Source organism: Mytilus galloprovincialis, chromosome 3 (genome assembly GCF_965363235.1).
Source record: "Mytilus galloprovincialis chromosome 3, xbMytGall1.hap1.1, whole genome shotgun sequence".
NCBI classification, from domain to species: Eukaryota; Metazoa; Mollusca; class Bivalvia; order Mytilida; family Mytilidae; genus Mytilus; species Mytilus galloprovincialis.
The window spans coordinates 57,253,806-57,269,391 of NC_134840.1; the positions used below are offsets into that span (position 1 = coordinate 57,253,806).

Genomic DNA, 15,586 nt, shown 5'->3' on the forward strand with positions numbered 1-15,586 from the left:
ACCTGGTTATACTCTTACTCCTAAACACGTTGTGCATATGAGAGAAGCAAAAAATACCAATTTTTAAAATTTGGTTTGTCACAGCTTAGGATTGAATCCATGACTTTCACACTGATTTTAAGTATTACTATAAATCAACAAAAAATGATAATAACCTTCAGGGACAGCTCAAAAATGATAATTGAAAGAGAAGACAGAAATATATATATTCTAGATTAAATACCACTCATGAAATAGAATTAGATGTAGATCTTTCTGATGAAAATTTACTCGGAAAGTTTGAAAAATGAATTGAAAGGATTATATGGAAATTTTAAAAATGGACAACTACTAGTCAGTGTTTGTTGGAATGTACCTCAGGGAAATATACATTTTGATTTTATTTATTGACAATTGTTCAAAAATTATTTAATTAATATTAGATTGGGATTACTTTGTGTTGTTACATGTCATGAATCAAGTAATTTCTTTTTTTCATAGGAAAAACAAAATTACATCCCAGATGAGTTGGGCAGAGATGCTCAGAGTGTTGCAGCACTACAGAGGAAACATGCTAACTTTGAAAATGATTTAGTAACATTAGGAACACAAGTAAGTTACCATGATACTAATTTGTGCATGTAGTTACAGAAAGAATGTTGTTAAATTATAGATTTATAGATAATATAGCCTATAAATCCAATATAAAATGGAATTTAGTTAGAGGGGAAGTATGTGTGTTACAGAATATCAAAGGAGTGTTTTACATGTTCAATATTACAATTGCAGTTGTATTGGGGGCATCACATTTTAAAGTACACAATGTAATAGTTGTTAAGTAGGTATTACTGACTTTCGATCACTTGCATGTACAAGTCTGTGATTTCACAATCTCTTGTTTAAACTGTTCTAATAATTGATACATTTTCTATTACTGTATGTTCCAAAGGAACCCCTTCAGTTTAAGAAAAAAATTGTTGAAATAATTGTCTAATAAGAATTAAAATAATTTATATGTCATATTCTCTTGTTTTAGGTGCAGTCAATACAAGAAGAATCGGTAAAATTACAAACAGGATATGCCGGTGATAGATGTAAAGAAATCAACTATCGTGAAGAAGAAGTTGTGAATGCATGGAAAAATCTTCAACTTAATGTTACATCACGTAAAAATAAACTTGCTGATGCTAGTGACTTGTATAGATTCTTTAATCTTGTTAGAGACTTGTTATTATGGATGGAAGATATCATCAGACAAATTACTACACAAGAAAAACCAAGGTAAACCATTTTTGCATCAGAAAAAATTCAAACAAAAATCAAGTGGTTGATTCAAATATAATAACAAGACCTCTTTTAAAGCAATGTTTGCTGTTTAAATCAAAGTTGGTCATATTGAACTGTTTTGAAAATTTTATGCAATAATGAAAATCGACAAATTAGATACTAACAAGCACAATGGTTAACAAAAGAACAATTGTAGTTTTCCTCCAAAATATTTACTAAGTACTATATAGTTATATGTTTTGACCTGTATATCCAACATTGTAACCATTCCTTCTCCTACGAAAATAGAAAAAAAAACATCAAAAGAGCAGTAGAATTCAAGGGAGGATAACATCAACAAAATATTGAAATCTTGTACAATTTCAACTGTTGATGAAAGGTAACACAATGAAAAAGTAGAACTTGACAGTCTGATTTTCATTACATAACTTCAAATATTTTATCTCACTTATTTAGAGATGTGTCTGGTGTAGAATTATTAATGAACAACCATCAAAGTTTAAAGGCAGAGATAGATGCTAGAGAAGAAAACTTTGCCATCTGTTTGAACTTAGGCAGAGATTTACTGGACAGAAAACATTACAGATCTGATGAGGTAAGACACAATTAAGGATTCTCTTAATCCAACAGAAGGTCTAATCGAAATTGTCTAAAAGCCTCATCGAAGATACATAGGCAAATATGGTGTTTTATTTGCATCTGTGCATGAATAAAATCATTTTGAAAGCCAAATCAAGTTCAAAGTTGTGGAGCTCTAAAAAAAAACATAAAATCTAAAACTCAGAGTTAACAATGTTGAAGTTTTGGATTGATTACATTCTAATCGGATAGGTAATACAAGAAAAGTGTACCTTAAAAATAAATGGTAATTGAATTTTTTTTATTTTTTTTAACATACACAAAATTAGACTTATTGTTTCACCTTCAGGTTAGAGAAAAATTAATTGCATTGACCACAAGAAGAGAGGATATGTCTGATAACTGGTCAGAAAGATGGGAATATTTACAACTTAGTAAGTATTGTCTCAAAAAATAATGTTAATATCATAATCTGCACTTAGTTTTAAAGCACATTTTCAATTTCCAAATACCCCTCAGTTATCCATACATTTGCAAACTTGTGAATAACCTCCCCATATCAATGTCACTAAAAAAGTCTGTTTATCCTTATCAAGCACTTTAACTATGTTCTGTTGTTGCAAGTGATTTAAAATTGTAATCAAAACAGACATTTCATTGATCCAAAATTACTTTGTGGTTTTGTGGAACACTGTTTTTAAACTTTTAATAAAGTCATCTTAATCAAACTCTTTACTGGACAATTTTGATTTCAACAACTCCCAATATTTTCAATAAAATTGGTTTAAGTAAAACAGATTTATTGAAATTTCTTTAACTGTAAAAGTTTATTATTTAAGTTTGTTATGTGTTTTTATTCAGTTTTGGAAGTATACCAGTTTGCCAGAGATGCATCAGTGGCTGAAGCATGGTTGATGGCACAAGATACATACTTAAATAACCAAGATCTAGGTGTAAGTTTACCATTACTCATCAACATGAGAGATTATATGTATTGTCTATACTAATGAGTTGGACATTGTTTGCTGTTGAAGAGAAAAATAAGGAGATGTGGTATGATTGTCAATGAGACAACTATTGACCAAAGTTCAAAAGAATTGGATATAAGCAATTATAGTCACATGAACAGCTTTCATGAACTTCAAAAATTTATTTTACTAGTATACTCCATTTATGGGCATTATGTTTCCTGGACTCTGCGTCCGTCCGTTCGTCATCTGTCCTGCCTCGGGTTAAAGTTATTGGTCGAGGTAGTTTTTGATGAAGTTGAAGTCCAATCAACTTAACTTAGTACACATGTTCCCAATGATATGATCTTCCTAATTTTAATGCCAAATTAGAGATTTTCCCCCATTGTCAAGGTCCACTGAACATAGAAAATGATAGTGCCGATGGGGCATCCATGTACTGGGGACACATTCTTGTTTGTTTCAAATTCTGTTAACGAACCGATTTGGAATTTGTAATTTAATGTAAACAGAAAATTATGGTTAAACACGCAAGTAGATAAGTACTCACAATATATTTACAGACATTAAGACATGTATTTTTTTTTTATACATTTAAATTTTGATTTCTATTATTTATTTATTTTTATTTATACAGCAAAATCTAGATGAAGTAGAGATCTTGATAAAGAAACATGAGGCATTTGAAAAAGCAGCAGCCACCCAAGAGGAGAGGTTTATAGCCTTAGAAAGATTAACCACAGTAAGTGTTCAATAACAAGAAGGCATTCAGACATGTGCAGATCCCTATGACTAGTTTCACAATTATACTGTTGGGTAGATGAATATTGCAACTCAGCGGTCCAAATATTTGGTATTAAAAAAAATGTGTGATCCTAAGCCTGGTAACTTTGAAAACTATTTACAGCAAGAATTTCCTTAACTTTTAGATGTGGTTTATCTTGTTAACTTGTACCTGTTATTCCTTACTTTATAAATAAATAATTTATTGTCAGAGTAAAAATCCTGAAATTCATAATAGAAATTAGAACTTTTTTTTTTTTAATTTATTTTGAGAATGTGCTAACTACTGGATACAGAGTATGAATCAGAACCAGTTTAAAAAACACAGTGACACTTACAAATCTGGTATAATTTGATAAATCAGTTTGAAAAATGTTTTGTGTTTCATTGTAGTTTGAAATGAAAGAGAGGGCAAAAGAAAAAGATGACCCAGAGAAATACAGATTAGAAAAGGAAGAAAGAAGAAGGAAGTTGATTGCAGAATTTTTACCACCACCAAAACCGTAAGTTGTCTTTATATTAAATGTTTTGTTCATTTAACTAATTTTATATAACTAGGAAGTCTAAACAAAGCAGTTGTTTTAAAAAAATATCTAAAACTAACAGTTTAACAATTACACCTGATTCCCAAGAATGACAATCTGGAAATGTATTACTAATGAAGAGAATAAGTTGCAAAATTTGTTATACATTTGCATTCTGAACAATAGCTTAATGCTCCTTCAAATACTGTGAAAGAAATTTAATTCGCTGGTATCAATTTTCGTGGTTTAAGCAACATTTACATGTTCCTGGGTTTTTAAATTCATGGATTTTAAGACATTATAAACAAAGGTTACAAATTTAATTAAGCCATAAACATGTCACCTAAAGAAAACAGTTGCATAAACAAATGCTATAAACGTCTCTTGAATGTTAAAATAATTCTTATAAACAGCAAGCCCAGCATGAAAATAGAATTGAATTATTATATCCCATACGTACGAAATTTATGAGGACATAAATGGGCACTTTTTCACAGCATATCAATACCAGAAATCTGACTCATATCGATCATTTTTATGATAAGATCAAAAGTGGTACAGTTTAGGTTTTTAAAGATTAAATGGTTATAATCCTGCCTGCAGTTGTATTTCATGGTGCGTTTGGCCTGTGACTACAATTATAGTATTCTCAAATTTGCGATATTCAATATATTCTCTAGATCATATCAGTAGCCATGAGAATCTTTCCATTTCTTATTTTGACAACGGTTGTTTTATTTCGTTGGACACTTAGATTTGTGGATAAGGTCATCCACGAAAACCACGAAAATTGGTTCCCAACAAATAAAAGTACTTTCACAGTAGATGGTATTTCCAGTTGTAATTCCTGGTTTCATCCAAAGTTCTTGTAAATTTTAAAATGTCTTATAATTAATAAGTTTTTATTGATCAAATTATTACTGATTTAAAAGTTATGTGAGGTATAAATGCCAATGAGACAGCAACCAAACAAGACATCTAGAGTTCAACATATACATGTAGTTTTCAAGAATAGAAAAGTATTGACAATATGTCAAGAACTTTACCAAGTGGAAATAGTTGTAGATGAATGTTAACACAGACAATCAAAGATCTACCAGCACCCTGAAATTCTTTTAAGTATTAAACTACCATTAAGATATGACCCACAAGATGCCTGATTTTAAGTTAATTTCATTTGACATCTTGCAGACCAACTCCAGAACCAATAGTAGAACCTGTAGTCACTGCTCCAGTAGAAAGTGAAATTCAAGCTGTATCAGATGAACATATTGCTAAAGCAGATGAACTAGATGGAGCTAAAGCTGAACCAGGTAAAATATTTAAGCATGTAAAATATTTGATGTGGCTTCTTGTATAGCATTGAGATTTGAGGGAAAAAAATGTTAATAAGAAAGAAGGAAAACATTTAGTAAAATATTACAGGTGGCATTATGACAGGAAAAGTGCCATCAACAGGAAACCATTCACCAAGAGGACTGGAATTTATATTAAAGAAGCATGATCTGTGAACAGGGGACCAGTTAGATTATCATTATTTTGTCCAAGCAATTTAGTAATTGCTGGTAAATGGTTGGAATTTAGATATTCTAGATGAATAGCCAAAAAAACAAAAATACCAGAGATTTCAGTGACAGATTGGATTCATTTATAATTCCCCATTCTGATATTTACACTTTAATTACAATCTTAAACTCTGTCTATTGTTCTCTTGCTTTTACTAACATTGGTCTTTATACTCTATACAATAAATGAAGGCGTTCATTTTATATAGTCTTTTTCTGCTATAATGTATATAAAGTTCATATATATGGCATTCATATACCCTTCTATGATGATCTAATGGATATGGTGATAACAAAGGGACTTGGAAATTGCTTATTAACCTTATAACAATTTGCCTTGTACAGGGCCTTCAAGGGAGCCACCAAAACAGACCTCTACTCTACCTAGAGGGTCTACTATTCCAAGAGGTGAAATAGCATAGTTATTAGTTTCCCCATCTATTTTTCAGACCCTTTGGGACTTGCATGAACTTACTTCTTGACAAACACTTCTATCTGAGATTTGGTACTTTTATCTTCGTGTGAATTTTACTTTGAGAATGTACTTTTTCTATGCATTAAAAACTAATTCTTTAATGAACAATTTGCTGGCTGGTTGGAGCATGTTGAATATTTAAGGCTGCTTGTTTGTTGAATGTGTTTCTTTTTTTTTGTATCATATTATTTTCTTTTCATAGTAAAATAAAACAATGTCATCATAGAAACGTTACATAATTACTCAATTTTGGAAGCACTGATAACTGACTATACAAATGACCTTGTTTTATTTATACTTGATGTTTTTATTAATTTGGTGGTTAGAGTGTCTCTTTAGCTTAGAGGTGTTGAAGCACATTGGGAATTATTCCTACAATTTTCAGTAATTTGAAGGGATTATGACTTTGTATCTGATTGATTCCCTGTAGTACAAATATATATGTTATGTTCTAATTTGTGTGCATTTAAACAGGTATCGCAAGAATATATAAGTAAATTTAAAATCTTACCATATACCTTTAGGATACATGAAAATATCTTCTGACAGATAATTGAAAGAACCAAATTTTTGTCATATTGAAAAAAGAAAAGAAAATGCAAAGGAAATTTGGTGTAGAGATAGATAGTTGTAATCTTGCAGACCTGTATTTGTGTTTTCTTAACTATGTTTTAAATGTGTTCTTTGTATTAATATTTGTTTGTTGTTCTAATCAACATGTTGTTAAAACCACATATGTGTTAAATATTTCTTAAAAATAATAAATTCTTGCATTTTAACATCTTTCAGAAGCTATGGAAATAAAATTGGCAAAATACGAGTTAATAAAAAAAAGAGAAGAAAATAAAACAGATTTTTATTTTAGCAATTGCTTTTGTGAGCATAGCTTCTGAGATGTTAACTTCACTGTCTGTTAATTGTTAAGCACTTTTGGGTTATGGTTGATGTAGTAGATTTTAGTTGTTGCATGAATGTTTGTTTGTGTCTATAGATGAAGTAGCCTTAAATTCAGAGGCCAAGAAACCTACTGTTGTCATATCAGAACCGGATATGCCAATGTCACGTACCGGTGAAGACCAACCACCAGTAGAACAGAGTATGTTTTACATAATATATTTCTTCCCTTACTTATATATTAACTTACTATTTAACCTTCCTCTTTTATTCTTTTATTTTCTTCTTCAAAACTATTTTCATCAGTCTTTTGATACATAATGTGTTGATCTGAAATACTACAAGTCAAAGAATATTACCAGCATTGTTTTCTAGGGGTGAATGCTATATGAAAATAAAGTTTCATGAAGCATTTTGCAGAGGTTAAAGTAAAAGAGGAAATGAAAGCAACTCAAATATAGATGTTGGTTGTAATGAAAATAACTCTTTTTATCTATGGTAATTATTTGAAGCGCTTAAACTGTTTCAAATAGGTTTACATATGATAGTAAAAAAAGTTGATAAAACAGTATTATGGTCTCAGTGTTGTTAATAAATATTTTCTTTTGAAACTTGTTAATGAAAGTTAGCTTTAAATGTTTGTCTCTTGTAAAATATAACTATGTTTACTTGATTCTTCATCTTTTTCTGTTTTTCTTTATTTAATTTGTTGTCCGTTTAGTTTGCATGCTTTGATTTGATGTTTCAGTACCAGTTACTGTTGTCTCCTCAAATCTCCAAGGAGAACCACGTCGTGCTGGAAGGGCGAGTTCAAAAGCAAGCCCAAAACCAAGTCCTAGTAGTAAGACTCCTAATACACAACCTATAACATATATAACCAGAGCTAGTATTGTAGTGGTGTATTATTGGTCTTAAACACAGTTCTAATCATTTTGAAGTGTTTTAATGAAGGAAATAAAACTTTTTTACAAAGTTAAAACTGTGTGCATGGGGGTCAATGTTAAAGAATATTCAAGTAAATATTTTGAATTTTTTTAAATACAAATATTTCTGTCTGGTCAAGACTATCAAATAAAAAGATGATACCTCTTAAAGTATAACCTGAAGTTTTTGATATCAAGAAACTTTATTAAGAACCTGAAAGATGCCAATACTTTTGGTAGCACAAAGTACCTGAACATTGCCTATACTATCGGTAGCACACTAAATTTCCCTTATCACATCACAGCTTTTTGTAAATACCCAAATGAACATGTTTGATAGGGTTGCCAATAACATTTTAGTTTCAGGGAGCTAATTTTCATAGCACATTTTTTAATAATTTTAGTTTTGACAAATGAATTAACACAACATATAACCATAACCTTTTATATAGTTATTTCATACAAATAGTTTATACTTTTGTTCAAAAACTAATAACATTATTAAAGTAATCGTTTACATTTGATTTTGCTTTAATTTTTACTAAGTTCTTTTCTATAGAATTAAATTTTAGTTTCCGAAACCAGAAAATTATCTTGGAGTATTTTAATTTAATTTTAGCTGCATAAGAAAAGTTTAAATTTGTTCATTTTTTAATGTATTGAACCATTTATGTTTGTAAGATATATATTTTCTTCTTTATATCTTTCAGTCAAACTTATATGTGTTTAAATGCTTGTATAATTTTATTTATTAGCTTCCTGCGTTTATAGGCTGATATATATTTTCCTTATTTTTATTTTAATTAACATTCAAATAAGAAACAGTTTTCTATAACAAACTTTGTTTCTTTATATTAATACTTTTATTTTGAGAAGGGAAGTTTTATATTAGAACTGCATGTTCACCAGTAATATGAATGAATTTTATCCCATTAAATAAGCAGCAATTAATTATAATCCAGCTTGTTTAGCTATAAAATATAAAATAGAAATTTTCATACTTTTAAAGGGTTTGGTAATTATATCTTCTAAATGGAATACAAATGCTTGGTTTTTTTTACACTTTTAAGAAAACTAGTGTGTTGAAAACTCAAACATTGTACATTTGTACCTGACTTAATTAGTGAAATAAAGCCCTTCTGCACTCTTGAATAATAACACAAAATTCCTCTGAGATTGATATTTTTTTTTGGTAATTCCATCTATCACATCTTGAATACTAAAAACAAAGCCTATGTTTTGATAATAAATAAATAATGAAATAGCATAGAACATATGATATACAATAATTTCTTTAAATCAAAATATGTTGAAGTGTCTGTGTTGTTCTGAAGATGTCTTCTCTTCTTTTTGTGTGCCATTGGGGTTCTCTGAAAACAAACATTGCCATTTATCAATATTTCGAATTAAAAAAAAACAAACAGTGTAAACAGGAGAGGCAATAGTTGTCAAAAAATAATAGCTCACTAAAAAAGAGGAACAGAAAAACCTGAAATAACCACATTCCAACTTTAATTGATAAAGGACTAATTATTTAAAATATGTCCACCAGTTTGATTTTAATAAGGGAAAAATGGGGTAATTTCGTCTGAAGACTTCTCTATGTAAATTTATCAACCTTTTGTTTCTTAGCTTGAAAGGAAATATGTAATGAAGCAAATGTTGACTGTTGAAAGATATTATGAAAAGCTCATCCTAGTTTCAATTTACCAAAAAAGAGTCCGATTTTATTGAAAAAGAACACATATTTTGGCAATAAAATCATAAACTGAAAGGCTTACGTAGATATTAGCTTTTATTACACAAAGCTTTTATTATTATACAACGACCAAAGCATGACAGGGTGACAGTTAGCTTAGGTTAGTGGCTTTATTGCTGGCACTGGCTGCATGATCTTGCATTTCATGCTGATAAATGTCAGTTTCTATGATAGAGCCAGAGAAGAAACGATCACGTTCCAAATCACCATTTGGGAAACTGTTTTCTCGTAAAAAAGATGATCCTTTGCCAGCTTTCCTAGGACAAGGTAAAGCGTCCACACTAAAAGTTGTTAAAAATAAATTTGCATGAGTTAAGGTTTATATAACCAAGAATACTTCTAAAGCAGATATTGTAGTTGCTAGATATCTAATGTAAATGTGTCTTTGTTGTTTGAAATGAATTCTTTCTATACATTACTTTTGTTTGCACTGTAAAATTCCTTTCTATATTCTTTGTTCTTCAAACACACACTTATGTATATGTGTGCAGTATAGATCTGCATGATCTTGTAAAGTATTGTCATGTTAGCAGTGTAGTCGTGCATTTTGTCTTTCTAAATGTAAAATGTGAATTATTTTTATAGCTGAAGAAATATTCAGGTAAATTTTACAATTCTTGTGTTCCTTTTAATTGATTTTATGTTAATATTTTTTTCTTCTGAACATTTACAGAACCATCAGCTAGTGCTAGTGAGGCTGTACACCAAGAGGGTACATTAACACGTAAACATGATTGGATAGCAGAAGGCAAAAGATCCCAGAGCAGGTAGGAATAATTTAATGGTGTATTTTGACATACATGTATATTGTTTGTTTGGATAATGTATCAGGAATTGCAGAACAAATAAACCAAATGTTCATTGAGCAAAAAATCATTATTTAATACATAAGAAATGCAATTTAAAAAAATTATATTTCTATAAGCATTTCTGTTTGTTAAGGCTACACCATAAAGAATATATTGAAGGAGGATGGGGAAAGTACTCTTAAAATCTGATGCTTGATGGTGATTACTCAAATACCTTTAGAAATAAAGAAAGTAACAAAAGAATGTTAGTATTAGAATTGAAAGCATATTAGATTATATTTTTAATATTTTTTATCTGGAAAAGCCATTATCATAATAATCTTTGCATTTGTACATTTGCATTGATTTGATTTTATTAACTATGAAAAAGAAATGACATATCTTTTGATGTTTTTCAGATCCTGGGACAAAGTACATGTGGTGCTACATGGTAATACAATATCCTGTTACAAAGACAAGAAGATTGCCAAACAGGTCAGTACATGCTTAGATAATACTTAGGCAATTTTCAGATGGTCAAACTAAATCTAGTATGCTTCAAACATGTCGTTGGGATTGATGATGTTTAAACTTTTCTGATTTGGCTGACTGCCAAATTTAAGAGAATTTGTACATGCCCAAGAATAGCCTCTTGCAAGTTGTTATTACTTTCAGATTGAATGGCTATGATATTTCAATTCATTCTTGCAACCCTCTCAATATGTATACATTTGTGAATCTTACACTTCTAGTGCAGCTGTTAAATTTATGTTCTACATCGCCTGTTAAATAGCACAGTAATAATTACATACTTATTTATTTCAGGACCCTGAAAATAGAGTTCATCATGAATCAGCAATACTTTTAAATGATGCTACATGTAATAGGGCTATGGATTACACCAAACGACCATTTGTCTTACGTGTCCACCTTCCAAATGGTGGTGAATATCTCTTCCAAGCTAAAGATGAGGTATTTAATTTACTATAATGTTGAATTGATAAAATAGTGCCTAAGAATTTTCTCTGCAGACATTATTTTACAGCTTGAAGAAACAGTTGTATTTTCAATACTTTCTACACAGTTTATGTTACATATCTGCAATAAAAAAAAAAAATGGTTATAAACATGGCATTCTACAAACCACTCAATTTGTGACTAGTGTGATAAGAAAAAAAAAACACAAATTTGAATTATAGGGAATGTGTGAAACTTGGATTTTCCTGTCTTAAAATATATCAAGAAAATTAGGAATTAGAAATAAAAAAAAAAATGATGAGAAATAAAATATGCATGCAAATAATTTTGTTTACTTGTTATTTTCAGGTTGAAATGGAACAATGGATACAGATGATAAGCCAAGGAACTGGTGCAGAAGGAACTTCCAGAATGCCATCTAAGTCTCAAACACTACCAGCTAGAATGGAAACAGAGAAGAAAGAAGAACATAAGAAGAAAGGAATATTTACATTAAAACGCAAATAAATTGAACATTTTGTTAACCGCTTTGTTAGGAATCTCACATCTTAATTGTTTATTCATAATTATGTTATAGGAGAATTAATAGGATCGGACCCAGAGAGATTGAGCCAGTAAATTTTAATATGTTATCCAAGAATGAAATTAAGAATAAATAAATTTAAGTAAATGTCTTTGCTCAAGATTTAAAGTTCCTATAAATGTTTATCTCTATAAATAGTAAAGTCCTAAGATGAGATTCCTGCCAAAGTAATGTGGTGGCCTTGTATGTAACGCTGATGTGGGATAGAACAATATCAAAACATAGTTTCTACATTTTCATGTTGATTGTTGTCTTTACAGAGTAGCTCTGTGCTTACGTTGTATGGAAGAGTGAGTAATTCACCCACATCATAAAGATCAAAAACTTGGAATAAATGTGAACAAATATTAGAGACTTGTCAAATCTTCAAGTGAATATGGGGACAAAGTGCATTATTTAGTTTTTGTATATAAAGCTTTTTTTATTTGTTTTGTATGTAGACGATGTAAATTAGTGTCCACTTTTAAGTTAAACTTGTTTTTATTGACCGTAGTGATCCCCCTTTTTAAAGATCCTAGATCCATCATTAAACCAATTTGTTATGTTTTTATTACTATTAAAATTTTTTAAAATCTATTTTTTTTTTCTGCTCTTTGCTTTAAGCCATAATAAATAATATATATAATTGTTAAACAAATTGTTAAATCATTATCATTTATATGTTAATCAGCTTATCAGATATGAAACCAAGTGTTGTGTCCTCTATCACTTGTGCAGCTAGTATGTCACGTTGTAGTCTGCTGTTTTTTTCTTCATTGGTGATTTTGTTTTTCTTTAAAATAAATTATTTAAATAAATTACTTTATAATTAATTCAGCAAAAACTTAACTTTTTACATGTAGCTGGGCATTTAGCAAACTATAATTGTAGTTCTATTATAATATGAATGTAATTGCTAGACCCCTATAGTGGCATGCTAAAATATAACTTGTTAACTTTTGGTAGGTTGTTTTGAGCAAAAATATTGTAATAGGATGAAATTAACAATTTTGAGGCATTTATAAATTTATGAATTATGAATTAGTAACTTTTACATAACAAAATGTTCTTTTTTTACAAAGTGAGTGTGTTCATATTAGGTGCACAATACAGAAATGTTTTTCCCCCCAAACTAAACAAGAAATATGTAAACAAGATGCTTTCCTGGGATGGGATGGATTCATTGCATTATTTATAGTTAAAAGGTTGTATTTGTAATACTAATCCTACATCACAGAAGGATGCCAGCTTCATGGGGTTTTGTATTGCTTGAATCATGAAAAAATAAAAGAATTACAATATACATTTTGTTCTTTGTATTTATTTTTTACACAGGCATTTAATTTCCCCTTGTGTTACATTGATGATATATTAAAAAGTGCCGAAGGTCATGGGTTTTTACAAACCAAATTCTTGAAAATAGGTATTTGCTGCATCTCCACTAACCACACAGTATTAAACTTTGAATTCCATGTGAAATGAGGAAAGGCCTTCCAGTCATGAAAAATATCAATTATAAGAGTAACCTTATTACTCCTCATGCAACCATTTCTTCAATGACATACTAAAGAATTGCATAACATTGGTGATGAGATTCGTTAAGTTTAGCATGGTCTTTTCAGAAAGTTGTTCCAAACTTTCGCAGTAATTCATTTTTGTTGCACAAAACTGAGGATTGCAATTAGAGTACTGTTTTGTAATACTGTGCAATTTTTGGCAACAGTAGCAGCATTAGTACCTTTGTGATAGAAATGAATGCGCCAATACAAAGTTTTCTGTATTTTAAAAAATCTCTTGTGGTATTCCTTTAGCTAACATCTAAAACATTGAAAGATTTAAACTGCATAGTTGGCGTCTGTTGCATTGAAGTATCTATCCACTAGAGACCAAAGGACGTGGATGTAAGAAACTAATAGGTCAACTACATGTATTTGTTACATTGACAATAGATATAGGAAGATGTATGATTGCTAATGAGACAACTCTCCATCCAAGTAACAATTTATAAAAGTAAACGTCTATAGGTCAAGGTACAACCTTCAACATGGAGCCTTGGCTCACACCAAACAGCAAGCTTTAAAGGGCCCCAAAAATTACTAGTTGAAAACCATTCAAACGGGAAAATCAACGGTTTAACTATATTAAAACAAGAAACACTTATGAACTACATAAACATACTACAACCACTGTCCATCAGATTCCTGACTTGAGACAGGTGCAAACATTTGCAGCTGTATCAAATTTTTAAGTGGCAACAAACCTTCTCCCTTTTCTGAAACAATAGTATAACATCACAACGTTAAAAGACCCACTATAAAATATCAATCGGAAGGCTTAACTCAATAAAAAAAAAAAAAACGCAAATTAAGGTAGTTTTTGAGGAAGTTGAAGTCCAATCAACTTAAAACTTGGTACACATGTTCCCTATGGTAGAATCTTTCTAATTTCAATGCCAAATTAGAGTTTTGGCCCCAGTTTCACGGTCCTCTGAACATAGAAAATGATAGTGTGAATCTTGTCACAAACTCAAGTACATACATGACACTGTGGAACTGTAACATTGAGTGAATACGGAGACTATGTGTCTCGGGTAAAGATTACATTGCCCTCTGAAAATGGCCCTAGCGTCAAATTCATTAAAGGGAAATTAGCACTTTATTTCAGTGGACAAAATGTCTTAATTGAACCTGTTTAATGATGCAGCAACCTGTAATTTCAGCTAAATTATGTTCGGTGTGTTATGATAAGAAGTCCTGAATTCAGCGTTCTCCCAATGACATTTTAGAATCATGTTCATGTGATTATATCTGAAATTCTTTACTCATAGATAGTGTTATGAAGTGATTCTATAGTTTATAGAACCAAGATAGTATTTAATCATTTCCTGTTTGCTATGATGATATAAGAAATTTCTAATCCAAAGGAGTACACAGGAATTCCAATATTTATTTCAAGTTCAACTCTCCTCAGAGCAAATCTCGATCAAAATCAAGACGGTAACCTACATAATTGAGCATCCTTGAGCAAATTCCAGCTCCAAACAAACAACTGGTAAACCAAATTTAACATAAGGCATATCTGTGTGTAAACTAAAACACAATCTTTGCAAGCCATACTTGAGTAGCAGGGGTCCATCGAACTTGGCGCTGGGATAAATTTGATAAAAGTTTGTCCCCAAATTGCTTGAGATGAATGACAAGTGGTAAAATTCCATCAAGGTCAAAACTCATGGCACATCTGAGTGCTCCAATGATTAAGGAGTGTGGATTAATTCACCTTCAATAAAGTCGTGAGAAAAAAATTGTATACAAAAATATACACCTGTTTATAAATTAACTGTTAACTTTTTCAACCAAAAGTTAAACTAACACAAAATAATTAGTAATTGTACATCATGTTATACAGAAAAGTTGACTTGGACTAGAAGAGATGGGGAAAACTTGAAACGCGTCGGATATATCGTATTTACATAGCCACGAATAGCCCCCTTAACGCAAAAGTATATCAATAGTTTCATCAATC

General features: G+C 30.3%; 1 protein-coding gene across 15 annotated transcripts in view; it reads left to right on the top strand.

The window, feature by feature from the left end:
* The window catches only part of LOC143068420 (spectrin beta chain-like), a 47,202-nt gene extending 34,607 nt beyond the window's left edge, over window positions 1–12,595 (top strand). For 4 of the 15 annotated variants that reach the window (XM_076242444.1, XM_076242447.1, XM_076242446.1 and 1 more), the window contains 16 exons: window positions 481–591; window positions 1,016–1,260; window positions 1,723–1,861; window positions 2,195–2,279; window positions 2,707–2,798; window positions 3,451–3,555; window positions 3,990–4,099; window positions 5,312–5,433; window positions 6,031–6,093; window positions 7,152–7,256; window positions 7,803–7,895; window positions 9,911–10,003; window positions 10,410–10,503; window positions 10,944–11,019; window positions 11,350–11,496; window positions 11,851–12,595. In XM_076242444.1, coding sequence (XP_076098559.1) covers window positions 481–591; window positions 1,016–1,260; window positions 1,723–1,861; window positions 2,195–2,279; window positions 2,707–2,798; window positions 3,451–3,555; window positions 3,990–4,099; window positions 5,312–5,433; window positions 6,031–6,093; window positions 7,152–7,256; window positions 7,803–7,895; window positions 9,911–10,003; window positions 10,410–10,503; window positions 10,944–11,019; window positions 11,350–11,496; window positions 11,851–12,009 — 1,839 coding nt within the window. In that variant the 3' untranslated portion in view covers window positions 12,010–12,595. The remainder of the gene's footprint in view (window positions 1–480; window positions 592–1,015; window positions 1,261–1,722; window positions 1,862–2,194; window positions 2,280–2,706; window positions 2,799–3,450; window positions 3,556–3,989; window positions 4,100–5,311; window positions 5,434–6,030; window positions 6,094–7,151; window positions 7,257–7,802; window positions 7,896–9,910; window positions 10,004–10,409; window positions 10,504–10,943; window positions 11,020–11,349; window positions 11,497–11,850) is intronic. The other 11 variants (XM_076242449.1, XM_076242450.1, XM_076242448.1 and 8 more) reach the window with 11 other exon arrangements.
* The last annotated feature ends 2,991 nt before the right edge of the window (window positions 12,596–15,586 follow it).